The following is a 24,374-nucleotide window of genomic DNA, read 5'->3' as shown; positions in this document are numbered from 1 at the left end:
ACAGAATAGACGCTTTGTTTAAACAATTGGCGCAATAATTTTTTTTTTAAGAATTAAAAAATGAAAACATGACTTGAAAAAGTAGACCTTGTAGATCCCCTTGAGAGTACTTCTGACCCTGGGGTCCACAGACCGTGGAAGAGAAATGCCTTACTACGCATGCGGGGTCAGCGATAGAAACACACGAGTTTGGGCTTCGGAGGTCAACCACGCAGGTTCAGAATCCATTCTCTCCAACTCCTTACTACCAGACTGAGGTTCCCAGGGACAAATTGCCCTGTGGGAGAAAGTGTGGCAGGCTTGCTGCCACCCCCGCAGGGCTAGGCTGCTGTCTCTCGGCACCTCTGCCACCTTGGGGACACTGGCTCCTCCCAAGGATCAGTGCCAGTGCAATGGTGCCCCCCGCCGTAGCCAAAGCCAGCGTGGTCCTTGTGGATTTGCCACCACACCTGAGCCTGCAGCCAGGCTCTGCAGGCTCCAGGGTTTCGGTGTCACGCTCTCATCAGTTCCTGTTTTCTGCTCTGTTTGCAGAAAACCCCGGGCCCGGGAGCATACACATCTTCAGCACAATTCCCCAAGCTGCCCCGGACCATCGCCAAAATGGGCCGAGAACACAGCCTTTTCTTCAACAACACAATTGGCTTCTAAAATAAAGCCATCTTGGTCCCAAGTTACTTTATTTTAGCAAGTTATTACATTTGGAAAACTATTTTGTCTACTGTTGGGGTTGAGCACAGAACCTGATAGAATGCCCAGAGTCACCATCCAGCCTGCTCACTTGAACTGGTCCCAGCATACTTTCTAGTTCACTCTCAAAAGTGTCCTGATTTAAACAATAAATTTAATGCTCAGTCTGTTTATTGCCAGAGGGTGTATTCCTGGAGAATTTCCCTGGGCTGCCCTAGCAGCAGCTCAGACAGGCCGATGGGTCCAGGCTGTGCTCTGGCGGCCTTGGGCTCTGCAGCTGGGTCGCTCCGGGCCTCATGGGGACTTCCTGGGGGTGGGGGTACGCGTTCAACCAGGGCCAAGCTGTGCATGACAGGATCCTAACAGGTGGTTCTTTCTCTCTCTCAACTCCTTGAAAAGAACAATATTTATTCAACCCGATGAGTATTTGTGGTTTCAAGTCAACGAAAATATTTTGAGTATCTGCTCTGTGCCAGGTGCTGTGTCAGGATTGGGGAGTGGGGGCTTGAAAGAAAAACGAACAAGGCATGTGACTGAGTTTGGAGAGGGCTGTAGGGGAGGCGAGGCCCGGAGGGTAGTTTGGGTAGTCCTGGTAGTCCTCTGTGCGAGGAAGGCTTCGGAAGCTGTGCCAAGCAGCTCCTTCTGGCGTTGGGAGCTCGGGGGCTGCCCTTATGCACATGCAGTTTCACTGGGAAGACAGGCCCCGCGCTCAGGAAGCTGAGAAATCCCTGCAACAGTGCCCAGAGGAGCAATTTGGGTAAGGAAGGCCACAGGTGGTCAGAGCAGGGACAAGGCAGCAGGCAGAAGCTTGGCTGGCACCCCTGGGCCCTTCAGCTGTGGCCGGAAGAGCTGAGTCCCTCAGTGCAGACCAGGCTGCAGGAGCCAGCTGTGGGGGTGTGCCTGGGGTGTCCCAGGAGAGAATGAAGACTGCAGAAAAAGGAGAGGGTGTCTGGAATGGCTGCAGACTTCACCTGCAGGCGAGACTGCGGGGGGACCGCAGGGCCGTCTGACACCCTGGTATTTGGGGTCCATTCCCCAAGCTTTGCCTTTGGCCTCCATGACATCTGTCTGTCTTTCTGGAGCGGGAGGGGGGTACCTCAGCCCTGTCTTCCTTACCAGTCTGGTCATCTGGTTAGACTGCACCCCTCACCCTCCTCTGAGATTCAGGTGTTGTAACAGAGACTCTGCCCCAGGTATTAGCTGAGGTGCTGGCAGGATGTAGGTGGTGAGAGAGAATGTTTTACTCCTCTTCTTTGGCATATTCTAATATTTTTATAGTACTTTATACAGTTAGGGAGAGGCTTTACTAAAGAGACCAGCGGGATCTGGATGGCATTTTCTCCCCATGAACCTAAACTTGAGACACTATTTGAGCCTCCTTCTGTCCTTTCCAAGATGGAGAGGCTGGCAGACCTGGCTTGACCTTGAGTTTGAGCTCTGAGATTGGGAAATTAACACCTGGCTGCGGGGGCTGTTGTGCACATCAAATGACATGTTCGAAAGGCTCAGAAAAGCCTAAGCTGATGGAGACTTCCATCTGTACCCAGGTCCCGAGAGGCCTTCCCTACAGGGCCCCTCCTCCCTCCCCACTGCTGCTGTGACACTGGCTTCTCGAGGCCCCCGCCCCAGCTTCCCTGAGCCTCCCGCTGCCTCCCCCTCCCACCCACACGGCCCCCTGAATTTGGCTTCAAACAAAGGGAATGGCTCTGCTTGGCTGCAAGTGTCTCCCACTGTTTCCATGTGAAATTCCCTCTCCATTAAGTCAGAGCATGTCAAAAGTCACAGCACTGATGGGGACAGCTTGTCCTCCTTCCCATTCTCCTCTTTCCCTCCTTCCTCACTCCCCCTGCCCACTGCTTTCTGGACCTGCAGGTGGTGACACCTTCCAGTCCCAGAGCTGAGGGCCACAGGTTGCTTAGGTGACTGGCTCTGCCTCCAGTGACATACTCACCTGCTTGATGCCCCCTGGCTCTGCCTCCAGTGTCATCCTCACCTGCTTGATGCCCCCTGGCTCTGCCTCCAGTGACATCCTCACCTGCTTGATGCCCCCTACCTCGGCAGCACAAGGCTGCCCGGACCGGCCCCTCAGGATTGCTTTGAAAGTCCTCTTATCTTGAAAACACAATTCAAAATCTACACATTCAGAATCAGTGGTTCTAAGCTGAATTTTAGAATCCCCCTGGGGAGACTTTAAAAATCTTGGTGCTGTCAGCTCCCAAACAGCTCACCTCAAATTCTCAGGGGTAGGACTCAGGCCCAGTAGTTTTCAAAGCTCACCCCCCTTCCCTACCCCAGCTGATTCCGCTGAGTGGCCAAGGTTGGGAACCACTGAGCCGGTGGGAAGGCCCCAAGCACCAATGACTCTGGGGGAGGGTAGTTCTCACAACCCTAAAGGGTTAAGAAGATGGGCAAAGTCCATCTCCAGGTATGAAGAAGAGATTGAGCCATGTTAGCACCTGGCTGAGTCCAGGGAAAAGGCAGGCATAGGCCGGCTTGGGTGCAGCTAGCGCCGGAAGCAGACCAGGTGGAGGTTGTTCTGGGTGGAGAGCAGAGCGGAGGCCCGAGCCCAGGCACCTCTTCCCAGCCTGAGCCCTGGCTGGGCTCCTCACAGACCTTTGGTTTGGGCCAAAGGCGTGGCTGCAGGCTTGCCAAGCCTGCCAGGCCCAAAGGTGGGGGGAGGTTGGGCTCTGGATTCAGGGCTACAGAGGCTGGGTGGGTTTGTGGGGCCAGTGCCTGACACCCAGACCTTGGCAGGGCTGATCTACAGCCTCTGTAGAGAAGAGGCCACTCTGGGTGGCAGAGGGAGCCAAGGCTGAATCCAGGGGGGTGGGGCGGGGGCGGGGGAGGCAGGGAGTGTGGCAGACACACCGGGAGGGGAGTAGCTGGAGGAAGGAGAGGTGGGAGGACGACACACAGACACACGGAGAATGATCTCCCAGCGGGTGCCTTAACAACACCCTTGGCCACATCAGAGCCCAGAAAAGGTGTTACCCTTCTGAGGAGTGGTGGGGCTCAAGTCCCAGCCAGTGGGGAGGGAGGCAGCCACGTGGCTGCTTTGGGTGGGAGTGTGGCTTAGACCCTGCGAACAGACAGAAAGGTGGGCTCAGGCCCCATGGCACCCGTCCCTGGTCACCAGAGTGTGCTGGGGGGCAGGTGGCAGAAACAGACAAGGTTTTCTGTTTAATTCACCACACTGGAACTGAGTAGCCTGGGAGGGGGCAGAGGGGACAGCAAGGCGACGCACTGGGAGCTGTGCAGGTCACAGCCTAGGGCTTGGTGAGGGCTGGCCGCTGCTCCCTCTTCTGAAGCCCTAGAGCTCAGAGGTTCTGCGTGGTAACTGAGGGCCATTAAGGAGAAAGGACGTTGCCGGAGCTTCCTTTATTCAACAGGGCTAGAGGGACCCTTGAAAACATGCCAGGCAGAGTCACATCTGCTTAGACTTCTAATCCCCAACCCGTGCGGGGCTGGACACAGGAGCTGGACTGCAGAGTACCCCGGAGCCCACGTGCCCAGTGCTGTACCTGGGGGCGTTCTTCATCCAAACCATCTGTGTGTTTCCTGTGGCTGCTATAACAGTACCATAGATTTTGTTGCTTAAAATGATACAAATTTATTCTCTTACAGTTTTGGAGGTCAGAAGTCCCACAGTCTCACTTGGCTAAAATCAAGGTGTGGGAGGGTGATTCCCTCTGGAGGCTGCAGGGGAGAATCTGTTTCCTTGTCTCTCAGACCCACCTGCATTCCTTCCTCAAATCACTCCGAACCTGCTCCCTCACACCGGCCTCCCTCCTCCAAGGGTCCCGCGGTTACATGGGCTCACCTGGACAATCCAGATAGCCTCCCCCGAGGTCCTTAACTTAACCGTCTTTGCAAAATCCCTTTACCATATAAGAGAACATATTCACAGGTTCTGGGAATTAGAACATGGGCACCTTTGAGGGGCATATTATTCAGCCTTCACATCATCTCTAACTTGCAGCTGGGATGGAGTGACGCTTTCTTCCCCTTGAAAGGCTGCTCTCCCTGTGGCCTCGCCGTGCCCCCCAGTCCTCGCCAGGCTGCTGGGTGCCCCAGCCGTCCCCAGATCCTTGCCTGGGCCAGGTTGGCACGTGGGCTCTGGGATCACAGTGGGTTGCCATCAAGAGCTGGCAGCATGGGCTGGGGGAGGTTTATATAACTGGCTGTTTCCCAAACAAGGCCAAGAAATATTTGCATGGTGACGACATCTGAATGCCAGGGTGGGGGGTACAAATGCAACAATGAGCACTCTGGTACCAGCAAGGAGTCTGGGTGGTGGTGGCTGAAATTCCATTCGTAGTTGTGCCTGCAGATAAACAGTACTGAAGGGCTGTGTCCTGGAGAGTGCGGGTGGGCTGGAGGTCCACGGGGTGACAGTGCAACGTACGCCTTGTCCCCAGACGCCCGCCCTTGTTCTGGCACAATGGGCTGGCTCCCTCCCTCTCCAGTAAGGGTTTATGCGTGAACAAGGGGTCTGAAGACCTGGGGGTCAGGAAATGTCTCCACCCCTTCCTGACTTTTCAACATCTGACCAACTTGAGGTCAGCTCAGCAGAGCCCTCGTATTAAACAGCAAGGTCTTTCCATTCTCTTCATTGAAGGACGAGCCTTCTAGAACTTTCTCCCAGGCTGGCAGATAATATAACATCACCTATGGACTTTAATTCTCACCCCAGGTGATCATGAGCTGGGGTGAGGGTGTGTGGCAAGTAGTCTGATACTAACAGTTAAATCACTAAAGATTGTGAATGTGTTTCCTTAAAGAAAACATCACAGCAAAAGAGATTCTGGGCACCTGAAGGCTCCAAGAAAGACCCCCCTTCACTAAGACAGCAAAACCGTACTGGAGAATAGAACTGGGGGGGGGGGGGCGGGGCGGGGCACAGAGAGGCCAAGGGAGCAGGAAGCTCAGTCTAGGCCAGCCCCAAGTTCTAGGGAAAGCTTTAAGGGCAGGTGTCTTCAAAGTGGGTGGGTGCAGCCTTGGGGGTTCACCAGACCACCCCTGGGGGAACATGAAGAAAATAGAGCACCTGTGTGAATTTGTCATCCTTCAAGATGTTAATGCACACTCTAATATATGTAGTATGTTGGTATGTGCTCTAACATATATTAGGCATGTATAGGTACGGACCTCTCAGCGCAGGTGGCCGATCTGGATGTGACCTGGATCCTCACCACACCCCGCTCCCTGGTGCTCCTCCCCCAGGTGCTGGAGGGGCTCCACTGGCTGTGCCCTTGGAACAGTCTCTGTTCAGATGGCAAGTCTGGCCTTGGACTCCCCAGCTGGACCAGGGAGGCAACAAGAGGCTCAGGGCCACTAAGTGACAGATGGCAGTCCAGAATGAGACCTACACTAGGTGGACCTGCCTGGACCCGTCTCCTCCCACCCATCCAGGCTTCAACCTGACCCTGAAGCCCTCCCAAGCCTCCACCATGGTCATCCACTCTCACTGGGCTCAAGACCCCCAGCTCCCCCGCCCCCCGCTCCTCCACCCCCACCGCAAGGGCCAGGCCCTGGCCTTCCTGCCGCCTTGGGCCTCTCCCTCGGCAATACTTGCTCCTCTCCAGGGCCTGCTCAAGGTCTGATCCAGGGCCACCTGCGCGCTGAATGAACACACTGCTTCAGACAAATCAGCTTCCCCTTCAGGGGTCTCTTTATTCAGTCTGCGAACTGTCAGCAACCTGGCCAGCCCGCTGAGTCCTCCTTTGAGGGCACACAATCAAAATGCACGTGATGCCTGTCCCCAAGAACCACCACCACCATCTTTGACCCCTCAGGCACTCAATAGCATTTGCTTTGTCTCATTTATTTTTTTTATAACAGAATTCCAGAATAAAAATAGAGCTCTAATATATATATATATATATATATTTATACATACACTTACACAGAGAGACCCTTCAGCCAGGAGGCGAAGGACCTGCTGCTCTCCGCAGTGTCGCTCACCTGGCAGAGGCCGGGAGGTGCAGGCTCTCCCTGGGAAGCCTGGGGGCACAGTGCTGAGCAGTGTGGCGAGAGAGACTGGGCTGTGACAAACCAGGGCAGTCCTCGCCCAACCTTTCCACACACCTTAGAATGAGAGATGTACCGGGAGCTTTAAAACTAAAACCCAAAGTGCAGATAAAAAATAGAATTCCCCTGACAGGCCCGTGGTGGGCTGACTTCTTGGGGAAGATTCCAGGAGCATCATGCAGCAGGCTAGGGGAGCAGCAGGGAAGACACCCCCAGCACCCAGGAACCCTGTGGACAAAGGTGTCAAGTACAGAGGCCTGCTCAGCCAGATAGGAGGTGTCAGGCTCCGTCTCCTTCTCGGATCTCCAACCAGGCATGTGGTGCCAGGCAGGGAGAACCAAATGGCCAGGGTGGGGCTTGGGTTACCCAAGAAGGCCTGAGGTGAATTGGGTTGTGGGTGGTGAAATGAGTTGGGGACAGTCCTAGAGACTCCCCTTCTGCAGAGGGATCTGCAGTGTACCCACTGCCCAGAAAGGTCAAGTTTGAAGGAATGATGTGTTGATGTCAGGCGCTGCAAAGGGCTGGGTCCAGCAGCCCCGCTGACAGCCTGAGGCACGTTCTGGGGCTATGGCCCAGGGTCTCAGGAGGCCGCTTTAGCTGGGGCATTTCCAAGAAAATGGAGGTGGGCAGACATGGAAGGCTACCTAGGGCCAGTGCTCAGTGTCCCCAGGCAGACACCAGAGCTTCAAAGTCTGGGAGATGAACCCAAAGGCCCATCTTCTTCCACTTGCCAGTGGGTTCTTCAAGCCCCAACTGCTCTGGGCAAGACCTGAGAGTGATCCAAAATGCTGTCCTAAGACTGGAGCATGGGACCAGGGCCGTGAGGCCCCCCCAGGGCACAGAGGCTCTCGGGGAGGAAGTCCAGTCACCACGACTCTAAGTCACTTAAGGTTCAAGCGGACTGTCTCCCGAGGTACCAAGGGAAGAACTCAGGAAAACCCTCTTGGCCCAGCCAGAGAGCAGCTTGCAGGGTTCATCTTTGGTGCTGGAGACCAGAGCGAAGGTTCAAGAATAAAGTTTGTGCAAAGCTGGAAATCAAGGGTCAAGGACGTTGAGGGAGGGTGGCAGTTACAGGACGGGGGGTTCTAGATGGGGAGGTAACCAAGCCACACAGACCTTGCTACACATTTGGATGATGCACAGCTACTCTGGGAGGGGCCCCCACGTTGATGTGGCCTCCCAGCTACTTCTTTGCTTATAAATGCCACAATGTCTGAGTCCCAAGGAGCAAGGAATTTGCTTTTGATGCAAATCTGGTCCAGCCCAGCTCCAGATGAGCAGCTCCCCAGCCCAGCTGGCCCTGGAGGGAATGCAGGGGGAGGCAAGGAGAACTAGGGCTGCAGCCCGAAGTGTTCCCTAGAGATTTATTTCCCTGAGGTCTCATACCTCCCTGAACCCGTGTTCCCTGCTGTCCGCCTGCGCCCCCTGGGCAGCCCTGTCCCTCCCTGCCGCAGGGCGGGGTCAGAGCTCTCGGGGGATGATGGAGAAGGGCAGCACTGGGCTGCTGGCCTCCAGCTCGAGGGCAGTAAGGAAGCAGTCGATGGCGGCCTCGCCCTGGCCCTGGGCCTGCAGCACCTCGCCCAGGCCCTGCCATGCCTCGTGGCAGGTGCTCTGCCTCTCCACTGCATCCCGCAGCACCTTCTGGGCCAGGCATCTGTGGCCCAGCCGACTCAGCATCAGACCCTGGGGAGCAAGCACAGGGCTGGGGTTAGTGAGGATGTTCCGGGGCAGGGGCATCCTGGTAATTAGGGCAAGGAGTGGGAAGCAGCTTGGCCACCAGCTGGAGGCCCCAGACGTGGCATCTCTGGCTTGGGTTTGGTCAAGTGACTGTGCCCATGGCTAATGCAAATCCTACCTGTCTCCACCCCGGACCTGCTTCCAGCCGAGCCTCCCAGATCACACCCTGGGGGCTGTCCCTCCTGACCCCAGGGGGTGGGCTTTGAAGTCAGCAGACCTGGCTTTAAATCTCCCCGTTGCCAGCTGGGGGATTCTGGGCAGGCCACCACTCTGGCCCTCAGCTTCCTCATCTATAAGTGGGAAAGACCACAGCAGCCACATGGAGGGATGTTGTGAAGTCTACATGCGTCAGTGTATGTAAAATACTTGAACTGCATGTGGCCAGCATGAGCTGGGCAATGGGTCTGTCACTCCCAGCCTGCCGAGCTGCCCTTCTCCCCAGGGAAGCCCGTGTCCAAGGGATGTATGCTGCAGGCCCCAGCTTCTACCTCCCAGGGGGGACCGCAAGCTTGTGGGTGCCTGGGGGCAGCTCCTTTGCCTGCATTAGCAGCTGGTCTTTCTAGGGGTGTCTGGGCCCTGGGACCAATGCCCATTCCAGCCTGGTCTGGCAGGTGAGGGTCACAGGACAGTCAGGCAGCCGGGGCCCAGGGATGGAGGCTGACTACAAGGAGGGCTCTGGGAGGGTGGCCAGGAGCTGGGCCTTGCAGAGAGATACAGGAAGTGACAGGAATTTTCACAAAAAGGGGTTGGGAAGTGAAACTGGCACCCTTCCCCTCTACATCCGCTCCCACCTACACTGGGAAGGGTGCAGGGATGTAGGGGGTAGGTGGTGCGCAAGGGAAAGGGCTGGGGTCCCTGTTTGGCCTCTGTTCCCACAAAGGCTGCTTTGCACCATCCCACCTCACTGATTTGTGTCCCAGCCCTCAGAGGCAGCGTGGACGGCAACACAGGGGCCTCCTCTCATTCAAAGATCGAGGTAAAGCACAAAGATATGAGGTAACGCACAGACAGCACTAACTTCCTGGCCAGGCGGGGGCCAGGCAGGGCGGGGAGCTGCCTCTCGTCTGCTGGGAGCCCCCTTTCGGGTGCCCGCCCACTGGTGGCCATGTACATTTTTAGCTGGAACATTTTCACCCTCACCACGCTCCCCAGAGTTAGGCCCTCTGTTGCCATGGAGACCCACTAGGGAAGATGCACATGCCCGATTTCATCAAGTCCTCCGAGAGTCTGGAACATGACCAATTAGGCTAGAGGGAAAGATGGTGCTCAGGAAGCCTAGGAAAAGCCTCTCTGGAGGTGCTAGCTGGTGGTACTGGGGCCAGGGGCAGGAAAGGAAGAGGGAGATGTATTCAGCCCCTTCCACCCAGGTTGAAGCCATCCCCAGGCGACCACGAGGATGAGGCTGAGGACAGGGGAGCTGTGGCTGGAAGGAGCCTCCGGCAGGGCCCGGGCCCTGGCCACATGGGCGCAGTGCTGACTCAGGGCTGCTGAGGACCAGAGGGCTGTGCCCAGTCTGGCCAGCAGGGCTCCAGGCCAAGCTATTTTGCCCACAGGGCCTGGGAGCTGGACCCTGAACAGTTCTTGATGGAACAGGGCCCACAGGGAGGAGGGAGGGAAGGCGAGACGACAGCCTGCCAGGCACCAAAAATGGGAGGTTTGAGCCCTCTGAGTGCTGCCCATGGGAGAGCGACGGAGGACAGACGGAGGCGGCCAATCGGCAGAGCCTCCCCAAGAGGGGCAGGGCCGCGGTGGCTTTTACACTGAGCTTCCACGTGAGCTTTTGTCAGAAAAGAGGGCTCCATCAAAACATGCGTTTGAAAACCCCTGATCTCAAGAAGCATGTGGGTGTTGGGGAGGAGCCAATGTGCCTGCAGGCTGAGCAGGATTTGTGCGTGTGCGTGTGCGTATTCTCCGTGTGCAGGGTGTGCAGCAGGCTCCTCTGCATGCTCTGTGCAGACGAGCCCAGGGCCCCAGAGCCACAGGAATCCCAGCTCTGTCACTGACAAGTACAGCGACCCAGGGCAACGGGCCCATTTTCTCTGAGCCACGGTTTCCTCATCTGTAAACTAGGAAACAGAAGAGTCCTGCCTCGTAGGCTATTGTGAGGATTCTGCAATGATGAATTTGAAATTGCGTGGCCAGGCGGGGCACATGGTGGGCAGATAGCGAATAAACGTGTCCCCAGGATGAGCAGAGGGTTGGGGAGGGGGCGAGGAGGTGGAACAGCTGATTTCTCTAGAGGGCAGGGCTCTCTGTGGGGAGACTGTGGGCTGGGCTAGGATTGGATCATATCCCCGCCACCCTGGGGTGCTGACCTTCGAGCCTGAAAGGAGACACCAGGCTGGGGTCAGGCTGGGGCCCAGAGGCCGGGCGGTAACAAGATCTGCTGCCACCTGCCTGAGACACCAGCCTGTTCATGTTTGGTGGCAACTTGGAGCTGTTTGCTGCTTGACAGCTGGACAGGGCCCGCCCCAGGAGGACTGTAGGTCTCACCTGCTCTGCCCCCAGCCTGCACTGCCAAGGGCCTGGCACCCCTGCCCTCAGCTGCCCAGAGAATGGGTCTCCAAGGAGATAGTGGGAACACAATTCCATTCAAATGTCCTTGCAGACTGGTCCCCATCCTGGCCAGGGGGCATCCCGAACCCAGAGAAACCAGACCTGCTGGTGACCCTCGCGTGGGAGAGGCCAGAGCTGTGTGCTCTGGCATAGGGATCAGAAAGTGGGTGAGAATTGCTTACGGCGATGGCACTGCACCGACGAGGGGCATCTCCTCTACCTGGGGCCCTGCTCCCCAGTAAGCCTTCCCTGAGCACAGCAGCTCCCCTGCCCCTTCACCCTGACATTGTGCTCCACTACTGTGGGCTTCGAAGGTGATCCCTGTCCTCGAACAGGGCTTGGGTGGGAGGGTCCTGGGCTCAGAGCACTTGTGGGTACTCAGTGACCTGCTTAGGGCCACAGGACAGGCAGCCTGGGGAGCCCTTTGAGGGGGACCCTCCCTGTTAGAAGCCCAGGTTCTTTCTGGAGGTGCAGGGTGGGGTCTGGGACTGTGGCCTGGGATGGGCATGAAGGAGAAAAGGGATCCTGTCTTATTTGTCAGGATTGCCATGCATGCCACCTCACCCCATTAGGTCCGTGCCTGACTGTCTTCCAGAGGGGAGGGCAGCAGGAGGTCAGACTTGGGTGCCTTTCTCTCCTTTTGGAGGTGGCCTGCCTTGGGAAGTGGTCCCCGGTGCTAGGCCAGCTGCAGGCCATGCTGAGAAGCTCCCTCCCCATCCCGATCCTCAAGTATTTATAGAAGTTATTTTGGGAATTTTCTTTCTAAGCTCAAGGCACATTCCTGGGATTCTGTCATAGCCTTTCCAGCTGGGAAGCCGGGAATCAGCTGGAGGCTGCTGGAGCCTCCTGGTCCCCGGAGCCTCCTGTTTGGGGACCCAGGGGCTGCAGGGAGGAGCCCCTGGTGGGGCCACCTCTGAGGCTGCTCCACAGGAAGGCTCCCCCCCTTCACACACACCCCCCCCCCGGGCACTGGCATGCCCAGCAAGGAGGCCCACATTCCTGCACTCTGGACTCTCCTCCCGGTGTCAGCCTCAACCTGTCCGACCAGACTGGGAATGAGGTGGCTCTCTAGGCTGAGAACCCAGCCCACACATGGCCATATCCATCTTGGATCTAGGGCGGCCCTAAAGCCACAGACTGGTCCTACTTCCCTCTTGGGAGAAGGGGCACAAATCCTCCTAGATCCCACCCAATGCCTGGCCGATGACCCCTCAGAGCTCCGCCAGGCTCTCATAGGAAGAGGCCCCTGCTGAGGGAGTCCCCACCCTGGATACAGCCAGGCCTTTGGGGCTAAGTTAGGAGGTTGCAGCAAGGCTTCAGGAGCCTCGCTTCAGCCTAAGGCTTTTCAAGAGCCAGGGCCGCCCTCACCTTCTGGAAGGTCTCTGAGCCTGGGCAGAGGCTGAGAGTACGTGCTGGGGGCTGAGCCAGGCCAGGGGCGAGGCAGGGCGGGCAGGGGCCTCGGAACACCTGTGAGGCCCACGCTGGGGGGACTCGCCTGTGCACTTCCCACAACCCACACAGTGAGCCCAGAACTCTTCTCCCTCCTCCACTTTCCTATCAGGGGCTCCGGACCTTGCGCAGCTCTGGGGAGGGGGAGGGATACAGAGCTCACCATAAAACCACACCAGGAGGTCAAGTGACCAAGAGACCTTCCTAGTGAACTTTTCTGTCAAAAAGAAGCAATTTCCCCATCTACGGGAGCTGGTGGGGCAGAGACCCCACTGCCAGGGGCCACGCGCATGCAGGAACTCAGTTCTCCGCACAGCCGAGCGCAGCCTTCTGGGTCCTCCCATCCTCCTGCCACAGCTCAGGAGGCCGAGGAGGGAGGCCCGGGGCAGCGGGGCATCCTGGCCCCGAGGGATGGGGCCTGGGAACCAAGACTCTTCTGTTCTGTGAACTGCAGCCTCGTCCAGTCGGGGGGCATTCCGAGACCGGGCACTGAGCTCCATCCCTTGGCTGCTCAGAACGCCTTTCCTCCTCAGAGTCAGGAAGCAGAGGCTGGACCAGCCTGGCGTGACAACAGGCCAGCGTGCAGGGCCGGGCAGGGCCGGGCAGGGCCTCTCGAGCCTGGCTTCCCTCTCCTCCTCTCCCTCGGCCTCAGGCCCAGCATGCCCCTTTAGCGGAAGAGTCTCACCCACCATCTGAGACTGGAAGGCCCAGTCTCTAATTTCACTCATCTCAGCTCACATTCTCACTCTCAGCTGAGGTCAGCCGGGCCTTGCACTGTGTGTGCTCTTGTCCCAGCACAGGGCAGATGAGGCTGATGTCCTGAACATCTGTGCCTTAGCCAAAGTCACCTGGAGGGCTCAGTGAGGACTGAGCAGCTTTGCTACAGTGAGTCTCTGGCTTGGCTCTGGGCTTCCGTTCCCCTCTGCAAACCAAGAGCCTCTGAACCTGCCTGGGAGCCGCACGTCTAAATGAAAAATATAAAAGTAACCCAACTACTGGGCCATTAACTTACAGAGAGTTATTCAACCTAATTCTAACAGGAGTCCTATGTGCTTGGCACCATGGCACCCATTTCACAGATGAGAACACTGAGGTTCTGAAAGGTTGAGGAACTTGGCCAAGGTTAAACAGCAAGTATAGGCAAAGTAGGACTCAAATCCAGGCCAGTCAGACTCAAAGGCTGTGCTCCAAACTCTAGGCACATGCTGGCTCAGACACTGGGGCTTAAAAACAGTCCCAGCCAACCACCCCGAGGCAACCCCAAAGGCAGCTCTGAGGTCCCTGGTCCCTGCCTTTGTACCCAGCTGGGCCACCCGGCAGAACAAGGAAATATGGGCCAATGACCCTCATTCCACAGCAGCCTGGTCAAAGATGGGCTCAGGCCACCTGCCACCAAGTCTTCCATGCAAATGGTGACAAAAATGCCTGATGTTAACTTATCTTTTCACAGGTTTCAACTCATCTGAGCCCTAAAATGATCCCTTGAGCTCACAAGGGCCTGTATTATTTCCCTCATTTGATAGGAAACAAAGCCAGCAAAGGGAAGCAACCTCTGTGCCCCCATAGCTCGAGGGCTAGCAGGGTGGTTGTCTGTCTCAGATGTGAGTCACCTCTGCTGTCTGGTCCTGCCTTCCAGGACTGGGGATGAAGCCAGGCAGGGGGAGGGTAATGGGGGAGCTCTGTGTAGCCACAGTTCACCTCTTTGGCTTTAGGGAGCAGAGACCTCTTGATGGATCCTGGAGCACCTGCAAAAGGCTGGACCCAGAACCTCAGGGCTAGGTGAGGCAGAACCCTAGTCCCCACCGACTCAGACCCCACCTTGGAGGAGGCCAGGATGTGGTGGGGAGTTCTGGAGACTTGAGATGTGCTGCAGCATACCCCAGTCTGGGGGAGGGGGGCAAGAGGCTCTGGGGCCATCTGGGGATGGCCATGCTCTTGATCCCCCCAACGCACTTCAAGAAGGAGTATCAGCCTCACGCTGGGAGCAGGAGGGAACAAACGCTGGGGGGTAATTCATGGCACATGCTCATCAGAGGGCAGGGGTGACGGAAACGCTGTCTTCCTATCTTTCTGGGGGCATCTGGAAGGAGAAGAGGCCAGGTCATGTGGCCAGGGCTGCTTCAGAAATTACATCTCCGGGAATCCCATCATCGGAGCTGAAGCTCACGCAGGGCAGTCTCTTCCTGCTGCTGGGGTACCCGAGGGGGAAAGGGTTCTGGGGTGATGGGGCAGCAGGAACCTGGAGCTGTGCCCCAGGAAGAAAACATGACCAGGGGCAAGGGCCAATGAGGGGCAGGATACCCCTTCTACCCTCCCCAAGAGTGTGTCCCTGGGAGAGAAGGGCGGGGTGCCACCCACAAATGCAGGCGGCAGGACGGCACCCACACCTGGCAACTCACGGCTGAGGCCTTCTCTTAGGGAGACAGGCTGCATCAAGGCGCCCATACTCCGGGCTCAGCCAAGCGGGGGGCAGGGAGAACGAGTGGGACTGTAGCCAGGGCTCGTGACCCTCTTGCCATCAAGGTCGGGTGACTTCAATGGAACCCCTCTTGGGAGGGCTCTCAGTGACGTGGCCAGTCTATCAGCCACACTTGCGCTCCTTGCCGTCCTGAGGCATCCCTGCTCCCCTGGGGGTGCAGCGGGGCTCCTGGGAGGGAGCAGCAGGGCAGAGGCAGGCTCAGAGACGGGTGCAGGCTGCCCGAGGATCCTTCTCCGGCTGAGACCGCGGAGCCCCCTCTGAAAGCGGTGCCGCCCAGGGCCAGCCCCTCTGCTGACCTGGAGAAGGACTCTGCTTTCTTCCTCATGTTTCCTCAGGGGCAGGCAGGCCAAGTCCAGGCTCCCCCTTCTCAACTAGATTCTTCTGCCAGTAAATTAACTTCCGAACACCCAGGTTAAGTGAGTGGGGTTTCCAGCTACCTGGAGGGGAGGCTGGGACCGAGCTGGCAGGCGGTCAGGACCTGCTCTGAGCTCCCCTGGGAACTGCCCTCTGCAGAGCGCACGCCTCTTCCCCCCTGTACTGCGGCACCCTCCCAGCGCGACCTGGCCGTCGGAGTCTGGCAGACGTGGCCACTGCAGGACAGGGCTCGGGGACACCGACTCCTCTGGGACACTGCTGGGGCACAGTGGAGACTTCCCTGGCAAAGGAGGTGTCTCTTTCCTGCCTGATCTGGGTGGGAAAACCTGAGCCAAGCCCGAGTGGAGCCAGCACCATGGAGAGGTCTCTTGTCACATTCAGGGCAGGACAGGGAGAGTCGAGAACCCGCTTCGGGCCAAAGTTCATATTCTTAGAAATGCCCGAACCCGGCTCCTGAAAGCATTAGCCCCCCGCTCCCAGAGGCTTTCTCCACCTGTTCCGGAGAGAGGCCGGCCTCCTGGTGTTTGATGATCCTGCCCTAGGACCGCAGGGCCGAGCCTGGCCCCCACAAGGCTCACTGAGTGTACCTCCGCCCTCCTCTTTCCACACCAAGGAGGGCTCACGCGGGACCGAGCTCCTCCAGCCCGGCTGTGGGTGGCTGTGCTCTCAGGGGACCCTGGAACCTATCAGAAGCTCCTGTCCTCACACAGCCACAGTGGCATGGTGAAGCCAGGATGTCCTCCCTGGAAACCTGCCTTGTCAATGACTCCAGAGGGGCGGAGCAGGTTCCTTTCTCAGATAACCCTCCGGGGAAGCACGAGGCCGAGATAGCTGAGGTGCTGCTCCCACTCTCTACTACTTTTACAGTGCCCCCTTACATAAACGGCAAGCTGACTTAGGCCGATGAGCAGAGGCTGCCTTCCTGTTGTACCACCTGTGCTCCTTGGGGAAGTGCTGGGATCGACTAGCAATGTCTGGCCCGGGTGGAGGGCTGGAGAGTGGCGGCATGTGTGCCGTGTTCGGCCTTCTCTGACACTGCACTGCGGACTGTCAGAAGCAGCTTCACGTGTCACCTCATGTGATGAGAACATCGGTCTAGGAATGATGAATATTACTATTCATTTACAAAGGGAAGCATCAGGAACGTTGATGTTAAGTGTGTCTTTTCCTAAGTCACTCAAGTGAATCAGGGCCAGAGCCAGGGTTAGATCCCGGATGTCCTGAGTCTGAGGTCAGTGTAGGGAAGACAGTTGGATTGGGAAACGCTGGAGATCAACCTGCCAAAGTGTGCATGTGTCTCTGGGGGAAGGGTGCTTAGTAAATCATCCCCAGGCTTGAAACAGGCTGTTCTGCATGCATATGTGTGGGGTGCTGGCAGGAACAGAGCGTGTGCAAAGGGGATGGACTGCCCATGCTGGAGCTGACGCCCCTCTGGTTCGCCCCAAATTCACCACATTGGCCAGGCACCCCAGGAAGAGAAAAGGGACCATTTCAGAAACATCTGTAGGGAGCCACTCTGGACAGCTCTTCAGTTACCATGGAAACTCACTGTTGGAAACTGCTTCAATTTCAGGGAAATAGCTACAACAATAATAAGCATAAATGAAAAATGGTACACTGTTACTTCACAATCGTACTTGTTATTGGATTTCGCCGGGCTTTAGGAACCGAGCGGCAGGCTCATATCCGAGAGCGCAGTGGAAGGCAGGCAGCTCGCCTGGCTGCCGGCCTAATGACAGCCCACATCCTCCCTCCCACCTCCCTAATCAAGTTTCTGGATGTGACCTCCGGGGAGGCATTCATCAGAGGAGCTAATGTCTGAACTGTGGGAGGAAGGAGGATGTGCCTCGCAAAAAAACAAACATTTGCTGAGCAGACTGGAAGGCGACAGGGAGCCATGTGGCGGGGAGCACGGGCCGGGGCATGGTATCACGGTGCAGGCTTCCTCCGCGGACACCAGCACTCTCGTGGGCCTCAGCTCACAGCCCTTCACAAGTCAGGCAGCGGGAGCAATGGCTGAGCTGGGAGTCTATCTGTTTGCAAGGACCCTTGGGTAGGAAAGGACCTTATAAAGATGACCTGGTCCAGCTCCCACTCCTGTGTGATGTTTCTCTTCTGTTGGCAACACGCTCACCAGAGGATTCCTGAGTCTGTGCTTGGACTTTTCTAAGAGTTACCATTTTTCCCGACACAGCTGAAACCTAACTCCCTGTAGCTTCTATTCGTGAACAAGCAGACCCCTTGGGTCCTCCTGATCCTTCTGCATTTTCCACATGGCAACTGTTACTGAGCCTCTGTGGCCATTCTCCTCAAAGAGCTCTCAAAGGGGCCCGGCTGGTGTGGCTCAGTGGACTGAGCATCCTCTCATGGACTGAAAGGTCCCGGTTCGATTCCCGGTCAGGGCACATGCCAGGTTGCCGGCTCGATCCCCAGTGGGGGGTGTGCAGGAGGCAGCCGGTGGATGTTTCTCTCTCACATCGATGTTTCTATCTCTCTTTCTCTTCCTCTCTCTCTAAAAAATCAATACAAACATATTTTTAAAAAAGAGCTCTCAAAGGGGACACAAAGTTAACTTGGACCCTGAAGGGGAAGACTGGCGGGGGGGGGGGGGTCGTCCTAAATTATGCTTCAAAAATCACTGTGCCTTGGCAGGCCGGTACTCCTAGATCACTGCATTTATCACGCTCTCTGCTCTCTGAAGGCAGTGAAGGAAGGCAGGGAAGGAGTTATACCTGGGTCTACCCTACCACCTGTCAGAGGATCTCAGTGCACAGACAGGTAAACACGAGGTGCAGAGAAGGTGGTGGACCCGCCCATGACCACCCGGACAGAGAATGGCAAGGCCTGGACAAGAGCACCAGCATTCCGCTCCCAGCCTCTGAATCTTTCATCGGAAGGCCACTGAGCCTTGGGCACCCAAGTCCTGACCTCCATGTCCTAAGATTAAGGCCCCAGGGGCCGTTTTCAATGTGTGCTGGAGTCAGACCTGAAATGACAGCCCACCCGGGACATCCCCTGATCCTGCCAAGGAGCTCCTCTGAAACTGGAAAGGCAGCCCAATGATCAGGCAGGGCCTGAGGACCCCACAGAGAAGAGCACTGTGGCATCTGGAGTCTCGGGCGCGCATCTGACATCTGACAGAGGAAGCCCTTCTAGGCTAGGCTGCCACACAGAAACTTACAGCAGAAAGTCACAGCGAATGTCAACCGACCCTCCCAGACGCTGTCATCCACTCAGGCAGGCTCTGAAGGGCCAGCCTCTGTAGGAAGGACACTCACTGTCTTTCCCAACAGAACAGGGAAGAGGCCACCCCCCACCCCCAGGCACCAGCAGACGGTGGCAGCAAGACACCTGCAGGCATGGTGGGGGCGAGGGGAGAGGAGGGCCTCTTTCGGGGGGTGGGGCTGACTCACCAGGCTGTGCATGATGCGCACGCCGTCGGGGTTCACCGTGAGTGCCTCCTTGTACAGCTGCTTGGCCTCCTCCAAACTGCCCTTCATCTCGGCCAGCCGGCCCCGCATGTAAAGTACCGAGTGCGAGGTGGGGAAGAGGCCCGCTGCTTCCTGGATGCAGAAACCTGCTTCCTTAAGGTGCTGCTGCTCCATGAACAGCTCAGCTGCAAAACCAGAAGGACAGTGGGAGGTGAGCATGGTGGAAAAGTCAGAGGCGGCAGCCCCCTCCCTGGGAACAGTCTCAGGTGATGGGAACCATCCCTACAGGCCCGGCTCGCTCCGGCGTGTGGGGCTACAACAGGTGATGGATTCTGAGTGCTCACTCGGTGTCAGGCACCGTGCTCCGTGCCCACATGGACCCTCTCAGCCAACACTCACAAAGCCTGCAGAGCAAGCACTTTTATTGCCCCGCTTCAGGGAAGAGGAAACGGAGGCACAGAGAGGGCAGGAAACTTGCTTGAGGCCACCAGAAAGAGTAATTAGGAGCCAGGGTCTGCAGGGCCACTGGACTTCAGAGCCTCGCACGGGGCGTGAGGGGTATTTCCCAGAGCTCAGCGTTTGCTCAGGTGCCTCTGACTTTCCCCCCAATGTCACTTGTTTATTATGTGTCCGGGTAGGGGATGGAGGCAGAGGTGGTGGCTCTTCTCCAGCTCTCAGTCTCCAGCGAGGGCGGTAACAGGGCGCACAGGGCCCGAGGGAGAGCCCAGCGATCCTGCAAGGCCGGAGAGAGAGGCCCAGGGAGCACCTGCGAAGGCGCAGGGCTGGGCTCCACCGAGGAGTGTTAGTAACAGCTACCGAACAGCCTGCACTGAGCGCCGACTGTGGGCCAAGGCCCAGCTGTGTGAAGCATCTTCTCACTTAACCCTCCCAAGTCTGGGAGGGAGGCAGGTGCTCTCATGAGCCCCACACGGACAAACCAGTCTGAAAGAGGGAAGACCTCACCCCATTCCTCAAGGGGAAGGGGCCAGGCAGGGCTAGCCCCCCAGCAGCTGGCTTCCCTCCAAAGAACTTTTTGCTGAACAGAGAGAAACAGAGGACACGTATACAAACTGCCCCACAACCAATTTGCCTTCTTCCCCGGATCATTGGGAAGTGGGGCAGTTTCTCCAATCCCAGGCCAGCCCCACCAATGCACATTTCAAAGCCTCCTGCGCAGGTACACACCCAGCAACACAGCTCTTTGGGGTTGCAGCCTGGCTCATGATCCACCCGGCCCCCCTCCCACAGCAGCTCGGACCGGCTGCCCCTCCTGGGGCCGGTGCCGGTGCACAGACGGAGCACAGAAGGACAAGCAGAGCCTGGCTGGTGACTTTGCCAAGAGCTGTTCCTAGCAAAGGCTGAGAGCTGAGGTTACACGAGTTCAGATTAGGTCTGGGGTGGGCTGGATAACAGACGTTCCAAAGGAAACTCCCAGAAAGAGGTGGAAAACCCAGGCTCCGGCATCCCATCTCCCTGTTCCAACAAGAAGCAGGAAGGAGGCCTAACGCAGGCCTTGGCTGCAGGACACAGCACTGGGTACTTAGCAAGAATGCTGCCCAAGGCTCATTGTGTAATCAAACAGCTTGCCACATCATAAGCCCTACAGAGGGCTTTCTGAGCAAAGGGACTTTTTTTCTCTAGTGGAGATGTGAATTTGGGAGAATCAGAGGATTAATTAAACACAGAGGAGCTAGCCTGAACTGGGGATTCCCAAGACAAAGCGCGGGAGGTGAGCCCCGGAAGGTAGGCTTGGAACCTGGGCCCTTGCCGGGAGGGCTGGCCCGGCAGGGGTTTGGCTCCCAGCCTCGCTCTCCTCTGCTCTGCTGCTGTGTTCCCTTCTGGGGCTGCTGCCTGGTGCTCTGAGCAGGCTGCCTTTAAAACTTAGCGTCCACTGTGCAACTGCTGAGTACCGACGGTGTGCCCGGCCCGCCCACGAGGAGAAAGAGTGAAGCCACCCAACCACTGGAGTGACCCAGGGCAGTGGAGTGACAAGTGCCAACTCTGAGTGTTCTGGGCACTCAGAAGGGGTAGGTCAGCTGTGCTGGTGTGGTCAGGGAAGTCTTCCCGGGGGAGGCAGCATCTGAGCTAAGGCCTTAAGGCACAGGGGAGAAGGGAGGCTGTGCTAACCTGGAAGGCTGGGCTCCACTGTGGCAGAAGTCCCCAGAGTCACAAAGAAGAGGGGAGAAGCAGAAGGAAGTGTGTGGAGTGTGCTGGGGGTGGGGAGGCCTTCCTGCACCAGCCCGCACGGTGGCTTCCTCCTCTGCCACCTCAGCTCAGAGGCCGGGCTCTCCACTCCCCTGGCCATGCTCCAGCGGCCCTCCCAGGCCTGGCCCACCTGCCCACCTGATCTTGGCATGGCTCATTAAGCTGTTTACAACTTGCCACCCTGTCTCCTGAGCATCTTTGGAGGCTGTCCCTGGTCCCTCCCTTGGGGATTCCTTACAGCACCTTGACATCAACAGATTTCATTGGCAGGATCCCCTCCTCCCTCCTTCCTTGGGGCCCTGGGCCTTGTCAGGCTGGCCTTATACCAGAAAACATGCCCTGAAAAATAGGTAGAGCTGCTTTGCTCCAATGGACTTCATTACCAGTTAGGCAGGAAACCAGATGATACAGAACAGAGCCAGAGAAGCGAGGTCTCCTGATTCTGCTGGCGGCCTGGCGGACAGTCCCTGGCAGGCCCAGCCTCCAGGGCGGGGCCTCTGACCTGCAGACAGGCTCACAGGTCTAGGGGCTGCAGAGTGATCCTTCATCCTAGACGCAATGTCCTGGGCAGCTGTTTTACCAAATACAGTCGCATTGCACTGCGCCCGCCCACTGCTCTGATCCTCTACTGTCAGGCCCAGGCTGCCAGGGCCCCAAGGTGCCCACACCCATCCTGGCCTCCCCTGGCCAGGGCTGGCTGAGCACCCACTGTTCCTGGATTTTCCTTGAATTTTCACAGTCGTGGTCGCTGCGCAGGAAACGGGCCTGCTGTCCCTGGAGTGTCGGAGGGCCCTGTCTGCTCCTCCCAGTCCCTTTACTCTCCCCACTCTGATGTTCTCACTTCTCTATCTTCCTCTCTGCCTGCTCCCAACCTCCCGCCTTGCCTGTCGGTCTCAGCTTTTCTTCCTCTTCCCCATCTCTCTCCACCCGCCCCGTGCTGTGCTTTCTCTTGGCAGACTCCAAATGGAAAACATCTGTCCCTGGAGCTTTGCAACAGTTCCTTTTGTTGTTTTTTCTAAGGCATCCTGCTCTAATGCTGCACCCAGAGCTGGTTGCGGTCTTCCTGCCATTCCTGCCAATGCCCAGGCCTCGCCCACCAAGGCTGGGCGATGGACTCACTCTTCAGGGACCGTCAGCACGCTCTCGTGGCAGGGAGGGCCTTTTAGGGGGTCTTCCCAGGTGAGATAGAGACCTTCTGAGAGACTCAGAAAGTAGGGGGCCACTGGCTAAAAGGGCAGAGCCTCCCCAACCCCAAGGCAGGAGAGAAGTAAAGGCTGGGCCCTAAAAAGAATCCACCTTAGCCTCGAGGGAGGTGGCCAGAACTACAGGAAATAAGCATCCTCCCCGTGGAGCAGACCCGGGACATGTCGACACCCAGACTAAAGGAGGAGGGGTGGGGAAGATGAGGGAGGAATGAAAGAGAAGACCAGGGAGCCAGAAGGGACAAGGCCTGGGAGAAGAACAAAGAGAATGCAAAGGTCTAACGGGATTTGGGGGTCGGTCTGAGATCCTCCACCCCTAGGACCTAGAGAGGGACAGGATCTGCCTCAGCCACAAGGGAAGCAAGACTGCGTGGGCCTGGGCTCCCTGACTTCCTGGCCCTTGGCCTGACTTCTGTCCTGAGAGCGCCCTCCTCGCCGACTCAGGACACTGCAAGGAGTGAAGGGCAGGCAGAGGAGGGAGAAAAAGCTGGAGCAGGGGAGAGGACTTGGAAAGAAGACACAGCAGGCAGGGGGGAGAGGGGGCGGCAGGAGCTGGGGAAGGAGAGAGTGGAGGAAGACAAGGGAAGGGGTGAGGGCAGCGAGGCAAAGGGACCAGGGACAAGACAGCTTCTCCTTGGCTAATTTATAACAAATGGGTCTTCGGGCAGCCTTGGGTGCCCTACTCCAGGTCTCCAGGCGGCCAGCTGACAGCTGGGGTAGCTTCCACCTGCAGGAACACCTAGAGAGCGAGGGCACCGGTGCCCAGACGGTGAATTTGCCATTCGGGAGCTGAGATGTGTCAACTTCCCCCAACCCAGAGAAAGCCAATGGCCACCTGTGAGCACCTGGACCTCCAAGGGAACTCTCCCTCCATCCATCCGCCTCTCTGCGCACTGCTAGTTCCCCAGGTGTGAGCGATCGTGAGAGGGCAGTGGGCCGTCACGCCCTCCTGGAAAGCACCTCTGGACACGCAGGGTCCCGGAGCACGATGGGCCCGGTGCCTCTCCCACCCTCACAGACACCTGCTGCCAAAGAGGCAACATTCCTGGAATCCACATCTCGGTGGAAGCCCTCCGGGAAACCTCTCACATCAGACTGGAAGGGGAGGGACACCTGAACAGGGGTGGGGAGTCTGATGAGAGCCGGGACAGGAAGGACACAACATCTCCCGGACTAAGGGGGTTCATGATGGAACTTACTGCCAAAACACACTGGGATGCAGTTTATCTTGAGCCAAACCAGGGAGATTAGCTCATTCCAAAATGATAAAGGGGGATTTTTTTTTTTCCCTTCCTGCAAAATTGCTGCAGCTGGTGGAATCATTAGGTGGGTGGGTGGGGTGCTGATGTCAACACTCTGAGCCCGGTCGGTGGGGGGAAGGGCAGTAGTTAGGGAGAAGTTACTGCCTTAGTGATCTGCTCCTGGAAGCCCTTCATTCAGTAGGTGCTCAGCACATGCTGGCTGGAGATGACGGTGGCTGGGGAGGGGACAGGGCTTGGGAATGCGGATTGCAGCAGAGTTCTCCCCTGCTCAGAACGGAAGACCTAGGACACACTCTCATCCCCCTTTCTGGCTGGGGCAGCGGTCCACCCATCTAGTCCCCTTTTCTTCTATAGTGACAGAGCCCCTGATTTTTAACGGGGCATATAAACACCCAGAAAAGTGAAATTTCCCACTGTCCTTTGCAGCTAGGTGTGTGGTCAAGTGACCAAGTTCTGATCAATGTGTTGTCACAGGAAGTGATGTGTGCAAATTCCAGGATATGTCCCTAAGGGAGAGGTGTCCCCTTCCCCCACTCTTCCCAGGTCTGCCTTGGCATGTGGACGTGGTGGCCATACTCGATCACAGGGATGAAACACAGGAACAGCAGAGCCCCAAAATGGAAGGCACCTGGGTCCCTGGACCAGGAGAGCGGACTTGTCATCCCAGACAAGGCTGCCGTCTCCAAACTGCCACGGGAGAAATGAAGCGTCTACTTTGTGGAAGCCACTGCTGTTTTGGATTGGTCACACGTACCCGAACCTGTCTCCAATGCCACTGCCCGACCCTTCCCTGGGCAGAGTACTCAGTACCATGTTCAGAGTACTCAGATTTTGTTCTTAGAGTTCTCTGTGGGCTGAAAATCTAGGATAATGCCGAGAAAAGAAAGGCTAACGTGCGAATTATTGAAGGGCATGTGTATATACCAATATTCCCACATCTAATTAGGCTTCAGGACCGATT

At 57.3% G+C, this 24,374-nt stretch overlaps 2 protein-coding genes across 3 annotated transcripts in view; one reads left to right on the top strand and one right to left on the bottom strand.

Moving 5' to 3' along the window:
- The window catches only part of STPG4 (sperm-tail PG-rich repeat containing 4), a 45,174-nt gene extending 44,526 nt beyond the window's left edge, over window positions 1-648 (top strand). The window contains exon 7 of the mRNA XM_036263098.1: window positions 532-648. Coding sequence (XP_036118991.1) covers window positions 532-648 — 117 coding nt within the window. The remainder of the gene's footprint in view (window positions 1-531) is intronic.
- A 5,697-nt stretch (window positions 649-6,345) lies between these two features.
- Window positions 6,346-24,374, bottom strand: part of TTC7A (tetratricopeptide repeat domain 7A) — a 113,559-nt gene continuing 95,530 nt past the window's right edge. For both annotated transcript variants that reach the window (XM_036262356.1, XM_036262357.1), the window contains 2 exons: window positions 18,727-18,929; window positions 6,346-8,400 (listed from right to left, as the gene is read on the bottom strand). In XM_036262356.1, coding sequence (XP_036118249.1) covers window positions 8,179-8,400; window positions 18,727-18,929 — 425 coding nt within the window. In that variant the 3' untranslated portion in view covers window positions 6,346-8,178. The remainder of the gene's footprint in view (window positions 8,401-18,726; window positions 18,930-24,374) is intronic.

This window comes from Molossus molossus, unplaced genomic scaffold (assembly GCF_014108415.1).
Source record: "Molossus molossus isolate mMolMol1 unplaced genomic scaffold, mMolMol1.p scaffold_m16_p_15, whole genome shotgun sequence".
Lineage (NCBI taxonomy): Eukaryota > Metazoa > Chordata > Mammalia > Chiroptera > Molossidae > Molossus > Molossus molossus.
The sequence above is the reverse complement of the archived record's forward strand: the minus strand, read 5'-3'. Positions and strand labels throughout refer to the sequence as shown.